The sequence below is a fragment of the Grus americana genome, chromosome 2 (genome assembly GCF_028858705.1).
Source record: "Grus americana isolate bGruAme1 chromosome 2, bGruAme1.mat, whole genome shotgun sequence".
Lineage (NCBI taxonomy): Eukaryota > Metazoa > Chordata > Aves > Gruiformes > Gruidae > Grus > Grus americana.
In genome coordinates this window covers 140896210-140914082 of record NC_072853.1, presented here as the reverse complement: position 1 = coordinate 140914082, position 17873 = coordinate 140896210, and the positions used below count along the sequence as shown (strand labels likewise).

Here is a 17873-nt window from a genome sequence, read left to right as displayed (position 1 = left end):
GTTTTCATTTCCAAGCCAAACACACTGAATTTCAAGCCTGAACAGTTTTTGAAGAAACTCAGATTCACAGCATCAAAACCTTGCTGGACTCAATCTGATTAATGAGACTGGAAAGCAGCAGGGACAAAATGCAACGTTTTCAAATCAGACAACACTACTGCCAATTATGCTTCAATATCCATCACTGCAGTTACACATCCACCTCGGAATACTGAATTTACTTCTCATACATTTGGCCATGTATGTTCTGTTTCTGATGATTTTGTCCAGTGTAGACTACTTTTATCAAAAATAAAATAATTTTGTCCTATCTTCTGCATTTGTAAATGTGAAGCTGGAAATTCTGGAAGTGACTGTAACTTTCATTTGTTCACTAAGTTCTTGAAGTCCACAAACCACTGTAATCTCTGATCCTCTGCAGATGTCAAACTTTATTTTTTTCCATCACTGTCCTCAACAGAAATGAAATAAGCAAATTTCCAGCAGTCCTCGCATATGTTTTCTACATCCAGATTTCTTGGCTGCTTTGATTATGTTCTTTGCCAACTTCTAAACAGCCTCCTTTTATCTGACTAGATACTTCACATAACCTCGTGTTATTTCTTATGTACTCCCTGGATAAAGAAGTTATGATCTTTCTTTATTCCTCTGAAAGATGCAACTCATTCTCCTTTTCATTGATATTTCAGCCTTTTTGGACTCGCTGCCATTTTGAACCCCAGCATCTCACAAGATATTCTCAGCTTTTAGATTTTTATTATATTATAATGCCCTTCTTCCTTTGCTACAAATACTGCTGCTTTGAATATTTCCTAATTCCTACCTGAAATTCATCATCAAATAACAGGTTCCAGGAACCACAAACTTTTCAAGTCGGTCTTTGATAAAGGTAAGCATAATATGGATGTTAAAACCGGAGAAATCTGCTTTAATAGAATGATCAATTGCAATCTACTTGGTAGTACTAAACAACTCTAACTATAAATCAGTGGCTTGTAGTACTCATACACACCTGCTTACATGAATTCAAGACACATGATTATCTCACTCAGGAATACGTTATCTTTCCACCTTTCAGAAAGTAAAACACAGGTAAAATTCTATATTCACTTGTACCACTTCTGGACTTCAGGTTAAAAGAAGAGGAGGACTAGATAGAAGTGTGAATGCATATCAGCACAGACGGGCTGGTAGACCTGAAAGTTGTTCAGGTTGTGGAAGAACCTACTTCTATTGTACTACAACTTTATACACTTGGATTAAAATTAACATTTTAAAGAAAAAATTTCTAGTGAACTTTGTAACACGCTCTCAGTCCTTTGTAAGCAGGGCTTAGCATTGGTCAGGGCAGCTTTTATTTTAGGTGAGTACATTTCTTCTGCAAAATGGATAAAAAGATTACAGTGAACTGTGGATTCAGTTTCTACAAATCATATTTCTACTATGAACATATCTCTACTACCAGGGAATTATAAGATATTCCAAATTTACAATAATCTTTACAAGCTATGCTATGAATACATTACATGATTTTCTAGTATCTTCATCAACGTGAAACAGTTCAAATAAAAATTATACTTACTCTTTCCCCTTTTATTCCTGGGGATCCACACTCTCCTCTTTCACCCTTTATAAGAAATCAAAAGGTTAACAGCTAAGCAAGATGTTCTGATTACACTACACGCATTAAAGTCTGTGCAAGCAGTTCAGTAGCACAGGAGGTTTAGTAGATTCTGAGGACTTGAAAGTGGCATCATTAGGTATGGTCTGTAGAAGATATGGTCTGCTCTACTCAAGTTAGATACTTTTTCTCTGTGAGAATGCCTACAAAATTTCTAACCTACATCATCAGAGGATAATATATTTAATATCTAACATAAGTTTTGCTGTATTTTTCCACCTCGCTGCGCTGCCTCCAGAGATCCTCTCTACATTCTGATTTCATTATTGTGATGTCTGAGATTTTCCTGAACAACAATTGTGAGATTGTACAAATGGAAAGAGGAAAGAGAATTACTAATGTGTTCCACTGATGACTTAACATATCAATAGACATACTGAAAGTAGACCTACGAGTCTACTTTTCCCATTTCCATGAAATGTTTCCATAAAATTGACTGAAGCATTTTTCTAATGAATACAAAGATTCAGAGAGGCACTGCTGTTATTAACAATCCTTGTAGAGAGGGAAGTGTCCAAAACAAGCAAAGTCAAAATGGGATTATCTCTGTTTCTGTTCTGGCTATGATGGTCCAATCTGCAATGTAAATTTTGGCTCTAAAATCTTGCAAGTTATTGTGGTGTATAATTTTTTTAGCTTCTTGGAGAGCCTACCTTGAGATTTTTTTTTTTGACCAAGCATTAGCCCTTACAAGTTATAATTAGCTTAAATGTAAACTTCCTTGCAGTAAGTTTTTTGAAAGCTAATGACTGCCACATCTATTTGTGTTTGTAGTAAACAATTTCACATTCTTTCTACTTTACCTCTTATTCAACCCTCAACTTTCTTTTTACTTCTAGAAGCTTTATTTCTGGTCTTTGGCATTTTTATTTTTATATTTAGATTACATCTTCTGATCTTTTTTCTTTTTTTAATTCCAACAAGCCAGTCTGCAAGCATTTACATAAATGATAAATTTACTTCTAGGGATTGCATTAGGAGCTCTCATGACAAAAAGACAAGACAGGCTCTTCTTTCCATTCTTTCACATACACTGTCAGCAAGTGACAATCTATTTTCAGACTACTTCTACTCTGTAAAAATCTTACCTTGTCTCCCTTGTAGCCAGGAGCTCCCTATTCGAAAGTTAAAAAAAAACACACAAGGGAAAAATCATAAAAGAGAAAGCAAAGGCGTAATATACTGCTAATTTAAGTAGGAAAAAACCCACTAAAGAATTATGTTTCAGAAGTTTAACTATTCACAACAATAAAATATCTCTCTGGAATCATATTAACATATAATTCTCTGCAAATTTAGATGTGTATTTTTTCTTCATAACATTAGCTGTAAACGCGCCACTCAGTTTGCCAGCCTCTTAGCAGATATATGCTACCATTTAAATGGGCCTTTTAACTTGAATTGATCTTGTGCATGGAGTAATGTTAATCCTTCTACTGTGAAACAACAAGAATTCAAGCTGAGAAATATCAGATGTCAGAAACCACTGGAGAACTATCTAGATGTTTTTAATGATAACATTTTCAATTCTATGTTTGGGATAAGTCTAATGCAAGTCAATACAAAATCACATAGCTTCAAAAGTTCCTTTTGTCAGTAGCATCCCATTTCTATACTTAAGCACATGGTTAGACTGTTTCTCTCAGTATAGATGTTTCTCTAGACCAGAACTTAGTTTAGGTGCTCTAAATAATTGAATAAAGTAGATGTATGAAAAATGGAAAACACGTTTTCAGTTCAGTGGAACTAAACTGTGAATCAGGATCGGGAAGATAATCTGAAAAGACGAAATATGAGTTAGCACTGTAGTAGTCACATACCTCTTCACCTTTTTCTCCATGATCTCCTTTTTGAGCATCGCCCTATTGGAAACAAAGGAATACAACTGAAATATGTATTGCTCTTTTATTTATCACTATGACACTAAAACTAAGAACACTGTTTAAGGAGCAGAAGTTGCTTTTCCTATTTACAAACATCCACACTTCTTCCTCCCACAATCAAGGACACACAATTCCTGAACATTAACATAGAAAACTCAACTACTGTTATTAGACGACTGAAATCTTAGTCATCAGAACAAGCTGCTCTGCTCAAGCGATTTGTGGACTGTTAGAAACCTCTGTGGAGCTTAGAGAGCCTTCAGTTAGATTCAGAGACCTCTGCTGTCAGAGAAAAAAATGGAATGATAGGCAGTGTTAACTTGGTAGCAATTTAGTTTCAAATTTTGCTCTCTCACTTCTAAAGCAGCTAACTGTAAACCTCTCATAGCAAAAGTTGATCTTTTAAATCATATTTTAACATACTTTTCCTTTGCTACATTGCCTTCTATGGTTTGAATAAAACCATAAATAGAAATTTGCTTTGTTTTTTAAATTCACTTTACCTTGTTTCCTTTTGGTCCTGGCTCACCTTTTTCCCCTCTGTTACCAGCACTGCCCTGAAACAAAGCAGGAAAATGTTATTAGCATTGTGAGGATAAAATTCTCCAGTCTCTCTTCAACAGTATCTTGGTGGCAGGCCAAAATAATTCTGGAATAAGCTTAGGGAGAAACCCATGCTGATTCAGGTATAGCACGTGTGACACTACTTTCACTTAGCTAAAAAAATCTGGTATTATAAGGTATCTCTGTTTTTTAAAAAAATCAATATTCAACAATAAATAAATGTTCTACAGAGCATCTGAAAATCGAACAGGAACTTGTCACAGCAAACATACACAGTTCTTCCTCCCCATTTTTCAGAGCTACCCACCACTATCTGATCTCTGCTTAAAAAAAACCCTGTGCACAGAACAGCTTAGTGTTAATATTCAGCAACCCCAAAATAAAAAAATTACTACACCATTATTCCTGTTTGGAAGATCATGGAGGTGGGGACTAGAAAACTTGTTGTGTATAAAAATATATATATGTAATAGGTTACATCCAATATTTTTGGATAAAAGAACTTAAAATTCTTGGATATTTAATTTTAAATTGCAAACAGGGGTTTTAGTTCCAGATGCACATTTCCAGAGCCAAGGGACTGGATGATAGGCCCTGCTGTTATAACCTGCAACACATATGGTTGACCAATTGCTTAGTGTCTAGGGAGAAAGGCAAAAACCTCTGTATGTACCTTGGTTGTCTCTGGGGGAACCATTAAAGATACAAAAAGGATCAGAGAAGTCACACACCATGTGAACTCTCACTTCTCTCTTCTTTACCAGAGCCAAGAAACAGTTATGTGTTGAAGTGTCACAAGAGAGAAGAGAGCACTGGAGGAAGAGTTTTAGACCTTCATATGTGCTATTGCCCTCAATCTTTTGAACTTCTATCCCTTACACAAACAGAAGCTTCTGGTGGAATTAAACCTTTGTCTAATTGACCTTTCCTTCCCCATTGCAAGATTCAAGAAAGAACTTGTTGATTTGGGCTTCAAAATCATGTACCTATTTACCCACAGTGTTTGATTACCAAATAATATAAATATAGTTCCAAGATAGTATGTGATTATGGACAGATTTTTTTTCTGAGCTTTTGTAACAGTAGCCTTTTTCACAGTGATATGATGTGATACATCACTTCTTTTTGCAGTACATGCACAGCTAATGTCTTGCTTTTTACGGACATAGTAACCAATTAAAATACTGTGCAACATTGACCTCAGTGATTAAAATTCAAATTCTGGAAGCTTTTCAAATGAATGCGTACTTACAGAATCACCTTTTTCTCCTTTTACTCCCTTTTCACACCCACAGTTCTTCCGTATACACTACAAGGTTAATAGAAACATTAAGGAGAACATTTTTCAAATGTAATATTTCAAATTAAAAAAAAAAACAACCAACCACACTCTGGTTTTGCCTAGCCACAGACTAGAGAACATAAAAGTGGAATAACAGGAAATAAATGATCTTCTCATATATATATATTTCTTATATAATCAACATTACACTTCTGTATAGCCCAATCAAAATCAGTTGCTTGAATTAATTATAATTAAACCAAAGAAATCTGTTACTACTGTAACTACAAACGCTTAAGGTAGCATATACATAGTATACAGCACTATAAAACTTTACATAACTTTTGGACCATTTTGACATTGCTATTGTTTTCTAATGAGACCACTAATGAACTTGCATGTGTTGTACTAGTCCTGTTCCACTCTGGTGGGAAGAGTTCTTTATGTCTTACTCTTGATAGTACTCACTAATGAACAGAAGTTGTAGATTTCTCAAGAGAAGAGATGGAAGAAATGGATGAAAGTTAAAATAAAATAAACCATGGCTGGAAACTTTACTTGGGTAAGGAAGGTTGATTAATCCTGGAGTATTGTTGCATTATAGAAGAAGCAGACATCAGGAGATCTAGTACAAATAAGAGTAATCAAAACACATACAACTCAAAAAACCTACCTGCTTCTGAAGTAAGACTTCCTGAAAAGAAAAGAAAAATATTACTTTTGTGCAAATTTAATTTAAGAGAGTACTTATTTAACCACTTTTCCTCTCTAGTTCACAGAATTTCCAAGGTGAATGGTAAAGAATGTGAATACCTTCATCTCTTCCTCAGAGTGGTAAGATCCAGTCTGTGGAACTACTCGTATGAAAAATGGTAGGAATAGGGGGTTATTTCATGTGACCCATAATGATCAGAAAACAAATGAGATCTAATGGGACAGCTAAACAGACAATATTAAGGAACAATGCTAACAAGGGGAATATGAAAAGACTTCCTAATGAAAGGCCTTACTATGGAATGCCACACTAACATAATATATAGGGGAAGGACTCGGTGATTTTATCAGCCTTATGCATGACAACAAGTTACCTTCTAAAGTATTACCATACGCTCAGAGACATACTCTGTGTGCTGGGAAATAGCCTGTTCCTCCACCAGTGATCAGTGCAGCTGAGCTATTATTGTGCAAACACACGACTCCTTGGAGAGCGGCTGGGAGGAGGAAGCTCCCTCTGTCCCGACTCCTGATGTAGCAGAGACATGCACCACAAAAACTGCTGCACTGCCTTCATTAACTATCAAAGTTAAATGAAATATGCCATGGATAGACAGGTGACAAGATTAACATCAGCATTACTTACCAGTTCCAACGCTACATCCAGTATCAGGTTCTCATCATCCAGGCATAAGACATGTTTAGCGGACGAATCACCAGATATCTCACGCAATTTTGCTTCTTGGACTTTTTTCTTAGAAAGGCCAATGGTAAAAAAATGTATTCCAAGACTCCTAGCTGCTGTGGCTATACTGTGGACATTAGGGCTGTTCGGATGATCCACACCATCAGTCATCAAAAAAGCCACTTTCACACTTCTCTTACGACCTTCAGTTTTAAACAGCTGAGTGGCATTGGAAATTGCATAATAGGAGTAGGTGCCATGGCCAATGAAGACCAGAGACTTGATTTTCTCTATAAAATTCTGCGCATTTTTCCAGGCTGTAAAGGGATGATCAATGCTGACTGTGCTGCTGAACTGCATACCTGCTAGTCTGACATTATACTTCTGAGACTTAACTGGCTTAATCTGGAAAATGCTGTCAGTTAAGTTTTCAACAAAATTCTTCTGTAAATCAAACAACTCATTTTTCGCACTTTCTGAACTGTCCACGATAAAGACTATATCAACGAGACACATATTACCTGTAATGGAACAAGAAAGTTAAATCTATGAATGATGGGCACGCTTGCACAACAGATTTCAGATAATTCTCTGCAACAATTCCAATCCTCAAATCATTTCCCCAAGGATTCCTCTGTCTTCTCAGTAAAAATTCTAAGGACAAAAATCACTGTAATTTCCAAGAAATTCTACTGAAGTCAAGTAACTAAATTTAAGGTACTTTAATTCATACCAGTATTATTAAATACAGTCTACAGACAAAAACTTTCAAATTAGGGTCTTGATGGGATTGCTTTAGGATTTTAATTGATTTTGTACACAAAATTTTCCACATGCGATTTCACACTAAAAATTAGGCTCCTTATCATTTATCTTAAAAGAGATATGGGTGTCAATGAAAATCACAAATCAAACTGGAGTCCGTGACCAAGTAAATGTCACCACAGTATTTTCCAGGCCTGATAATCAAAACAAATCACGTTTTATAAATGCAGACCTAAGTTATCAATGACTAGCTAATTATCCTGAAATAGGCAGAGACATACAACATGGTCAATCAGAAATTTTAAGAAAATGGTTTTACCTTCATCCTTTTGCACAAGAGAATAAGAATTCTTTCCCTTCTTTCTGTTTTGTCCATATACTATCTGGTTTGTTGTCATTGCCAGAAGTAAAAAGCAAAAGAAAAAACAATTTTTCCACATAATGACTTTGATCCCGAATTAGATGACTTTTCCTTCCTGTTAAAAGTAAAAAACCACCTGTGAATACTTCATTAATAGATGGAAATAAACAAATACAGATACTGTACAAACAGAATACACATTTGTGGAAAGCACAATTCTAGAGACAATGTATAAAAAACAATTATAAAAAGTCACTGGGTAGGTGAGGTAAGCATAGCAACTGGTACAATCCCAGCTGTAGCTCACGTGTATTAGAACCTGTTTTATCAGAGGAGAAATAGGGGTAGAACAAATGCAGTGGTCCCTTTTCTTTCTTAAACAAAGCCAGTGCTATCTTTAGCTTTCATTTGAACATCTAACGAAGGGTAAAAGAAATTGTTACTAATGCATATTTCTGTTAACATACTTTGCTATTAAACTCATTAAATTAGCAGAAATATTATAGAAAACATAGAATATAGTTTGTTTCTAGAAATTCCCAATTGTTAGGAATAAACAAAGATCTGGGTGTTTCAGGATGCAGATGTACTACCTAGGTCTGAAGCATCTGTACGAACAACTTATTCTTCTGAGAAACAATGGCTTAGTAATGAAATTCAATACATGAATGTATTATTAATGGTACATGGCTGTAACAGAATTTGTGCAATATTTTCCATAAAGACAATATTCTATTATAATGACAATATACATCATAAAATGAACATTACAACATTGAAGTCAGCAAATCAACATATTTCTAGAAAAAAACTGAACTCTATTAAATCTAATTTACAAAAACTGCCTGTAATTCATTTTAAAAATCATTAATAACAAAGATAATATATGAAATTTAAACATGCTTCCTAAAGCCTCTTTTCAAGTCCAGCAAGCAGTTACACATACAGAAAACAGCAGTGCAGTTCTCTAAAAACAGAAAGAAAATAACAAAGTCTCTTACCTTTGAAAGCATTCAAAAGCAAATTGTGGATTGAATAAGCTCTCAGTGTAGAAAATATGGCCAGTAGGTCATACTGGAAAATATGTTTTATTTACAAAAATAAAGTAATCAGTAAATAAATAGTGTATCCACTTGTAAATGGCTCTGCCTTGCATCTAGATCCTTTATGGTCCATTATTGCTGTTTAGTTGGCCAAAGTTTAAATGAAGATATTCAGGCACTTAGCCAGGGCTGAGTGGGATACCAAGCCATTTTATTAAAGGGACAGTGTCCATCTGGGAGCACAAGTGCTTTCCCATTTTAAATAACTGAACTTGTACATTGAAAACCTCACTTCTAGAGAATCTGCATCTTTATCCATCACTTTGCCAGCCACATCTCTTCATCAGCTTGTCCATGTTAATGTTGTAGCACTGGCTAGATCAGAGACGTGAGATTAATATCATTATCATGAATTCTGACCCGATAGTTTGTGAGTCTGCCAGGACCATGAGCATGTCTCAAAGGTGGAGAGGCATTAGCAACTACAATAATAAAAGACAACTTCAAAAAAGAAAAGTCTTCCTGAGCTGTTTTCCTCAAAAATTCTTTCTGCTCTTTAAATCCTGAGGGGTCCGACAGAGACAGTATATTTAAAAGGGGGCTGGCATTTAGGGAGCTCTCAGCATGCCGTATGCAAATTATATTTGCTCTATCTAATGGCAGGCTTCAGAGTAAAATTGTATTGTCACAGTGTAAAGCAAAAAATCGAGAAAGTATGCCGATGGTAAGTCTGGAGGAATCGTAACATGCCTTCAGGGAGTTCTGTGCAGCTGCCCAGCAGAAGGTGGGTGCCCAGCCTCTGGACAGGCATTGCCTACCAGGCAAGATGTGCCTCGGCGGCAGGACAGAATGGAGAGCTCCTTCGCATGGCGCTGCAAAAAGGAGGACTCGGGCTTCATCACTGCGATGAATCAGGTCCCTGGACTGCTACGTGATTAAGCGCTGAAATGTTTCAGTTATAGATTAATAAATTTATGAATAATTTGGGCATTTCAAAAACACATCATAAAAGGATGGTTTTGACTGAAGCAGATTTTTTGGCAGAGGTCCAAACTTTCATCAAAAATGTAGGATTGAAAATGTATGAACAGTTATTAACCATCCAACTGTACTGAACAGCTTTTAAAAAAATCTGCCTAAACGTCATGTAAGTTGCACGCTTCAAGTTTTCTCAAGACAGATTTTCCAGACTTGAGATCACCTTGGTAGCTTATGTCTGGGACGCTACTTTGAAATATACACCAAAACCAGATTCAGTATGTAATTCTACAGGACAGTAATGTTGTCTATTCAGTGCTTTTTTGTGTTTATAAACCCAAAGACTGTGTTCTTTTTGTTCCAGCACCTGATGGAAGTTCCATGGTGAAATGAATACCTCTCATTACCCAGAAGACACTTTGAGTGTTTCAGGGTTGGTTACAGACCCTAATAGCGATGTATCTGAATGTCTTATAGGCAAGGTTTTCTCCTAAACCTTCAACAGTTATTGCAATATTTGATCTCCCTGGCCCCAGACAATGAAGCAAGTGGAGTCTGACAAAACACTGCCATTATGAAATGGTGCAGATAATCACACTTTCCTGTCTCTTTTCAGTTCTCTTGTAGAAAACTGTACAGAAACCATGTCTGCTTTGTTTGTCATTTTTTGTTTTAATAACAGCAATGGAATGTGCCAACTAGGAGCTTTTAAGTAAGCAGAGCACCTTTCCTGCTGACATCATTAAAATTTTGGTGAAGGGAAAAGAACAGGGGGGAAATAATAGGGCATCACTGTCCAGTGAGCATAAAAAAACCTCTACCTTCATTTGGGCTAGCAGAAGAACCCTTCATCTAGCCTGGGAGCAAGGTCTCCTCTATTGCTAGAGCATACACTTGCTGAAATACCCACTTTCTCGTTGTCCAATCGTAGATCCCTTTTTTAAAAGCCATTCAGCTGGAAATCACATCTTGGCAAACACCCATAATCTATTCATGGGTGTTGTGAGCCACAAGTATCAGAGCATATATAACTTTAAGTCATTTAAAGGGTGAGACAACACATACTAAGTAACTCGGTGAGGTCTTAGCTCTGAGCAAAGATGGAGATAACCCTAATCTAGTTTCATGAGAGCGCTGTACATCTGCCATATGATTGTACATAGCACCATTCCAACACAGAATTGCCAGTCTGTGCATGCTCTGTTAACATCAAATGTGCTGGAGGAACATGCTGCTATCACAAGAAAATCATACGTGCACCGCTGCTCATGCTCTTCCCAGTGTAACTGAGGAAGCATTAGCTGTCCCAGCAGCTGCAGTCTGCTCCTGAAAGGCCACCTTCCTAGAAACCTCTACATCATCTTCCGTCAGATGATGGATGAGCATGTGCCACTTCAATTGAGGTTAATTGTCTTCATTAAACAAGCATTCCCTTCATTATACAAATTGAGAATAGTTTCAATGGAATACAATCTTTTACAGATAAATGAAAATTACAGGCAGCATCCAGAATCTGTTGGATCAGACACAACAGTGATGATTACCAAGCATTTCATTAGTAATAAATTAGTCACATGGATTACTCATACCATTTACATACTTACTCTTACCTTTATGCATGCTTAGATCAAGACTTGTAAACAGCCTATCCATCCAGAAACAGATCAACACCTATAGAATAATGCTTTTTCCAGCAGTTGTCAAGGTTTATCTGCACTATGTGCCAAAACAGAACTGAGTGAATGGATTTCCAGCTGCGTTCAAAGATGTCTCAGGTTTTTCGGACCTGCAAGCACGACTCTCATCTGGTCAAGATCAGAAAATGTTCACGATTTTTAGACATAACAATCCCTGACTGGTCAAATACACATATAACCTGGTAGTTCTCACAAACATCCAGTATTCAGATAGCCATGGGGTCAAGTTTGGTTGTATTTCTCTGGCTAGAAAATCTGTAGATCTGCTACATACTGTGCGTAATTTGTTTCTGGAAACAGCCTAAGCTCTTCTTCACTACTTACTGTGCTTTGGAAGTACAGTAAGGGTCTTGACAGTTCTGTTACAGGATTGTAGATTTACAATTCAGAGCTTTATTTTCTCACTAGTCTTGCCAAAATACAGTTTCATAGCTTTATATTCACTTAGAAATCAAATCTGATGGAAGCAATGCCTCCAGATTTATTCCATTGTTTTTAACACTACTAATACTTCTTGCTAAGCTGTTTATTACAGCAGTGTTTCAATGGCTGCTCTGAGCTAGAGAACATCTCAGTACATCTAGCTCCCAGAACTATTCAATCTGTCTAAATGCGTTCATTACATGACCATAATAAAGCTCCGGTCTGCAATACAGTTTTATCTGTAAAACTCATCTTGTGTTGATACTGAATTTTGAGTTAAAAAGCCTTTAGTTTCTGTATGTATGCTAAGTCCCCTCTTTTACTGGAAAAAATCACGTATCAGCTTTCTTTCCTGGTACAATAACTATCCTTCTTGAATACTTCCTGCTAGTCTTGTTACAACTCAAAAATGGTAAAGAAACAATGAAAAGAAACAGAGAGAGCTGCCAAAGATAAGAGATAGCTTCTGTATGAAGACAGACAATGTAAATTATGATTCTGTAGCTTGGAAAGCCACAACCAAATTTGAATGTGATACAGATCTATAAAAGTATGAAAGAAGTGACCATTCTATAGTACATGAACGTAGTATGTCAAAGGACTTACACTTTGGATCAGTTTGGTTGATGATATTAACTAAAACTGACTACCATAAATTTACTTTTTTTTCCCCAGTATGCTCTTCACTCACAAAGAATGAGAACAGTTACTATAAAGAATGGCAGATTTTTTTTCTGGCTAATGGATGCAATTTGAAGTATAAATTTTAAACAGTTTTTAAAAACCACTGCTCCTAATACTAGCTATATCTTAATTCAGTGCCATTGTTATTCACACACTGTGTAAGTAAAGGCATGATTATATGCCGTTTGAAAATCAGACTGCAATAAATGTATCAAAAGGATCACTGAGTTGCTGAATTCAATTTCTGTAAACTATAAAGATATTTATGCTATCTAAATCCTGCCCTCTGGTGTATCTACATGATAATGCATAATGATAGTATTTCATACTGGGTGACTCATTTAGCATTTAATCAGGACACAGCTAGCAAATGAGGCTACTGTCTGGGCAAAATATTTGTCCCCTTGTAATAGAAGGTGGAAGCTAAAGACTAAGATATTAGAAGACTAAAATACAGTGCTTCAAGGAGGAATGGTACGTCCTGGAAGAACTGGTTTGACTCCTCAGTTCCCATCCGATCCGGAGAAACTAAATACTCATTTCACGCATTCCTCTCTTTCAGATACCCAGATTGGGTGCCCCAGTACCTGATATATGGATCTTCCGAGCTCTGCAAAATCAATGAAAGCTGAAAGTGATCGGTGAATGTATCAGCAAGGTAGTACGATCTGCTGAAGTAAGTGTAGTTCAAAGGTTTTCAGAGAATTCAAATGACGGTCTTGTTGTGTCACTTTGGAACACATGTAATACTGGCCTTAGAAATGTTCCCCACTAGTCTTAAGGTAAATTATTACTTACAATTGTAAGAAAACAGAGCAAGGATTAAAATAGTAACTGTTCCAAACCAGGCTTACATTACTTCCTGGCAGTCCAGTTCCTGAAATTCCTCTTGGACCAGGCTCACTTTGTTGTCCCTAAAAAAACCCAAACTACCCGCAAAAATTTGAATTTAGAATTGTTTTTACAAAATGTTTGACTTCACTGACAGCTTAAAGCAAAGATGACCAAAATTTTTATGTGCGGTGATCACGTCATCTGTTATGTAGCCACAATGTGGCTACAAAAAAATAGTTAGTCTGAAAAAGTGCTTTGGTCAGGCTCAGCAATGAGGAACCTGATTAGAATACAGCATATTTCATCTTCAAATCCTTTAACCCCTAGTAAAGCTTGAACACTTAAATTTATTTTTGTAAGCAAAACGTGTCCCAAGAAGAACAGGAGCTCTAAATGTATAAAAAGGTTTGTTCTCAGTCTCATATATCCCTTGCTCTATCCTTTTGTTCACAGGTTAAATTTGGACCTTGAACATCCAAACCTTGGGATCCCTTTGGTCCAGGTATTCCTTTAGGACTCTGGATACCCTAAAAAGATAAGGTAGGAGATTAACTTCAAAATTTTCATGGATTAGTTTTTCAATTAATAAAATGAAGTAATTACCTTCAAAAGGAAATAAATATGTCTGCGAAAGTCTTGCTGTCTTTACTGCAATGCCCTTCACTCACATTTCTATGCATCTCAGTGAATAACAAGGACAGCAACAACAACTGATAATAGTAGAACAAATGAAGCTGAGAAGTTCTTTCACTCTTATCCAACCCTATGCAGTGGCAGAGGATGCTCTACCCTCTGAAAACATTCACCTTCCTTATTCAAAAGGCTTATAATTTTGAATGCTTCAGTTAATGAATGCCCAAGATGACAGACCTTGTGGAACAACTGGACCTACTGGACCCTCAGTACCTTTTTCACCCTGAAAATATATGGTATTTTAATACATTAACTCACATTAGGATTTTATTATGAAATCATAGAAAATTAAGTTATAATCACAGCATATACAAAGAATGAAAGTATGATCTGTAGAAACGAATGAGACAATTTTCAGTAGAAATACTAAAATCTAGAGAAAATAGCCTTGCCATTTGCACCTACAACTTCTGTGTTTACACTGCTGAATCCATATAGTTTGGTACATTTTACATAGACTGAGAGGTGTGTTTGGTGGGCAGTCATGAAACAGTAACAAGCAGAATGCTCCAGTATTTGAAGAATTTTATTGCAAAATATGCTAACCTGAGCAGCTTACAGCATGCAGATGCAAAGGTATGGTTGCTAGTCATCCTTTCCTTTCTTTCTTTAGCACTTAAAGTGTTAAAGGTATTTTGGAATCATTAGAAAACCTAAGTCAGCCTGAAATTTCTGTGACAGCCAAAAAACAAAACCAGAGTATATTCTGATATACTGGCATATGAAATGCCAGCTACTTAGCACTACTTTTTGATGATACATTTTATTTTTAAAAAAATTAAGAGATGGATGATATGCCTGAGGTAACTGTTCACAAATATAATCAATAGTTCAATTTATGATATTTAAATTGGGGTTTGATTACTATAATCCAGCTGCACACTATACTAAGCAACAGTTGTATTGCTGAAAGTACAAGTCTTAGTAAACTCTGCATTCCAGACTAAGAAGATCGCTAAGTTATTCCCTTGTTCTGGAAAAAGTGTGGCATTCTTGCTGAACGCTTACATTTAATGGGAAATTCAGATGCAGCTAAATGATCCATGGGACCAATCCTACAGAGCATTTCTCAGGATCAACAAAACAAGCTTTGTGCTCCCTAAATCACCAAGATCAGAACTTCCCAAACAGTTTTTTGCTGAGCATCACCTCTGGCCACAGTGTTGGGGGGAGTGTCATGCGCCTTAGAAATAGCGACAGCAAGTTTCGCCAACAGTGCTAACTCCATGCTATGAATCAGAAGTTGCCATTGGAAGTGGGTTTGTGAATTATTAGTGTCTTTTTGCCACAGTTTTTGAATCTCTACATTAAACTCTTCCAGGGACATCATCAAACAAACCATTCTTTGAACAGCTGAGTTTAAGCAAACTATTCATTTATATCCTCTGTGTAATTTCCTCCCAAAAAACCCCATCATATGCAGTTATGGTACTTTCTACCTCATCTCCCTGCTGACATGGATACACAATGGTGCCTAAAACACCATCATCACTGGGCAAAAGGCAACATATGTTCTTACCAGTTAAAGAGCCAGAAGTGCTAGCTGGATAGTCAATATTCGAGTACAAAGTGACCATCTGGTAACTAGCAAACAGGTTAAGTAAAGCCTGGGTTTTCCCTGTCTGCCTTTTGTTTACTAAGGGTATTAACGTGGTATCTTTATTTCACATCCACCAATTTTAAAAAAAATTGCATAAACATTAAGTATCTTTGATACATGTCCTCTTTCGAATTTCACTGATATTAACCCTGAATCTAAGAACTTACAGTGCCAGACAAAGTGACAAACAGGCAAGTGATGACATGACCTTCCCTATTCCTTAGAAACATAAGCTAAAATTTAACTGCAGTGCAATTACCTTCCCACCTGGAACACTTTCTCCTGTTGACCCTCTATCAACTTTTGGACCATCGGATCCAGGAGGTCCCTGATGATTAGAAAACAAACCCCAGCTTCAAACTCCATATGCAATTAATAATTTCTCTTACGTGAAATCAGATAATCCAGTACTATCAGGTATGCATCATGGCTTTGTGGACTACAACACCACATCTGAAACAGTCTGCTAGGCTCCATAAAGCAACAATTTGCAAGCTTAAATAATCCTAATCCAAAACAGAAGTAATGTGCATGACAGCAATATCAGACTACATCCTTCTTTCTCTGTAAAGGGAAGAGCAGCAGTAGACTTACATAACTTAATTAGAAATTGCCATGTCTTTAAAAAGCCAGTGTTTACATTGTACTGCAACATACAAAACTCCGGTAGTTTTTAGGTGTTCAGCTTCTGCATTCCTGAAAGGATTTGGCTAATTGATAATTACGGGACTGGAGCATCTCTCTTATGAGAAAAGGCTGAGAGCTGGGTCTGTTTAGCCTGGAGAAAAGACGACTGAGAGGGGATCTCATCAATATTTATAAATGTCTAAAGGGTGGATGTCTAGATGAAGGGGCCAGACTCTTCTCAGTGATGCCCAGTGACAGGACAAGGGGCAACAGGCACAACCTGGAACACAGGAAGTTCTATCTGAACATGAGAAGAAACTTCTTTACTCTGAGGGTGACCGAGCACTGGAACAGGCTGCCCAGAGAGGCTGTGGAGTCTCCTTCTCTGGAGATATTCAAAACCCACCTGGACGTGATCCTGTGCAACCTGCTCTAGGTGACCCGGCCTTAGCAGGGGCCTGGACTAGATGATCTCCAGAGGTCCCTTCCAACCCCTACGATTCTGTGATTCTGTGAATATGCCATGCAATAAATAACAATTTATATTAATGTATTTATAGACAATTAATAGTTCATGTTATCTAGCAACTGTGACACAGTGGTCTCTGAGAAGGTGAAATTCTTTTGCATTCTTAAACACTGAATAGCTCTTCTGTTTCTGTTAAACTTGCTTGGTACCTGCCATTAAAGTAATAGCATTTACTGGTTCAAAATACAACTTTTCATTTTTAAATTTCTCTGAATCTCTCTTGTTCCAGAGACACACAAAATACCCCTTCTGTAGTCTGTGTATATGTTAGTAGTGTATTTGGACCATCATTAGGACTCAAGAAATGAGTAAGATGTCAGATATTTAAGCTGCTGATTTCCTAGTACCTAAAGAACTTCCTTTTAAAATCAAAGCTAGATGATGTGATTATTACAAGTATTAATTAAACTCATGTCCCCTACTTCTGTATGGAAAAAAGTTAGGAACACACAAACTGAAGTTAATCTTTGTTATAAAAAAACCCAGTAGGTGATTATTGGAAATAGATGTGAAAAAGTCATTATGGCCCATTTCAACAGTAGCAGAGGAAGTGGAATGATGGAAAATGAAACAGATAAACATGAAAATACAGGCTGGCAATTTTGCCTTTGCTATATGATAGACTGCTCCAACAGTGCCAAAGAAACTGTTAAAAATGTGACATTTAAATATGTCCAGGCCAACTATCAGCCTTTGTATCTGAAGAAGGAAGTTATTCAGAGAGAACCTGAGATTGTCCAATTAGTAGTTCAGCTTATAATTTCTATTTCAGGCAATTTCTTAAAGACAGTTAGTAACAAATAAAGGAGAAAAGGTAAAAGTGCACATCT

General features: G+C 36.6%; 1 protein-coding gene across 2 annotated transcripts in view; it reads right to left on the bottom strand.

Moving 5' to 3' along the window:
• The window catches only part of COL28A1 (collagen type XXVIII alpha 1 chain), a 79057-nt gene that overhangs the window by 57518 nt on the left and 3666 nt on the right, over positions 1-17873 (bottom strand). Inside the window, exons 1-9 of one of the 2 annotated variants that reach the window (XM_054818247.1) lie at positions 8937-9146; positions 7894-8050; positions 6771-7330; positions 6084-6104; positions 5381-5437; positions 4068-4121; positions 3502-3543; positions 2770-2796; positions 1583-1627 (exon numbers count right to left, since the gene is read on the bottom strand). In XM_054818247.1, coding sequence (XP_054674222.1) covers positions 1583-1627; positions 2770-2796; positions 3502-3543; positions 4068-4121; positions 5381-5437; positions 6084-6104; positions 6771-7330; positions 7894-8014 — 927 coding nt within the window. In that variant the 5' untranslated portion in view covers positions 8015-8050; positions 8937-9146. Of the gene's footprint in view, positions 1-1582; positions 1628-2769; positions 2797-3501; positions 3544-4067; positions 4122-5380; positions 5438-6083; positions 6105-6770; positions 7331-7893; positions 8051-8936; positions 9147-17873 lie in introns of those variants that run through there. The other variant, XM_054818248.1, reaches the window with a different exon arrangement.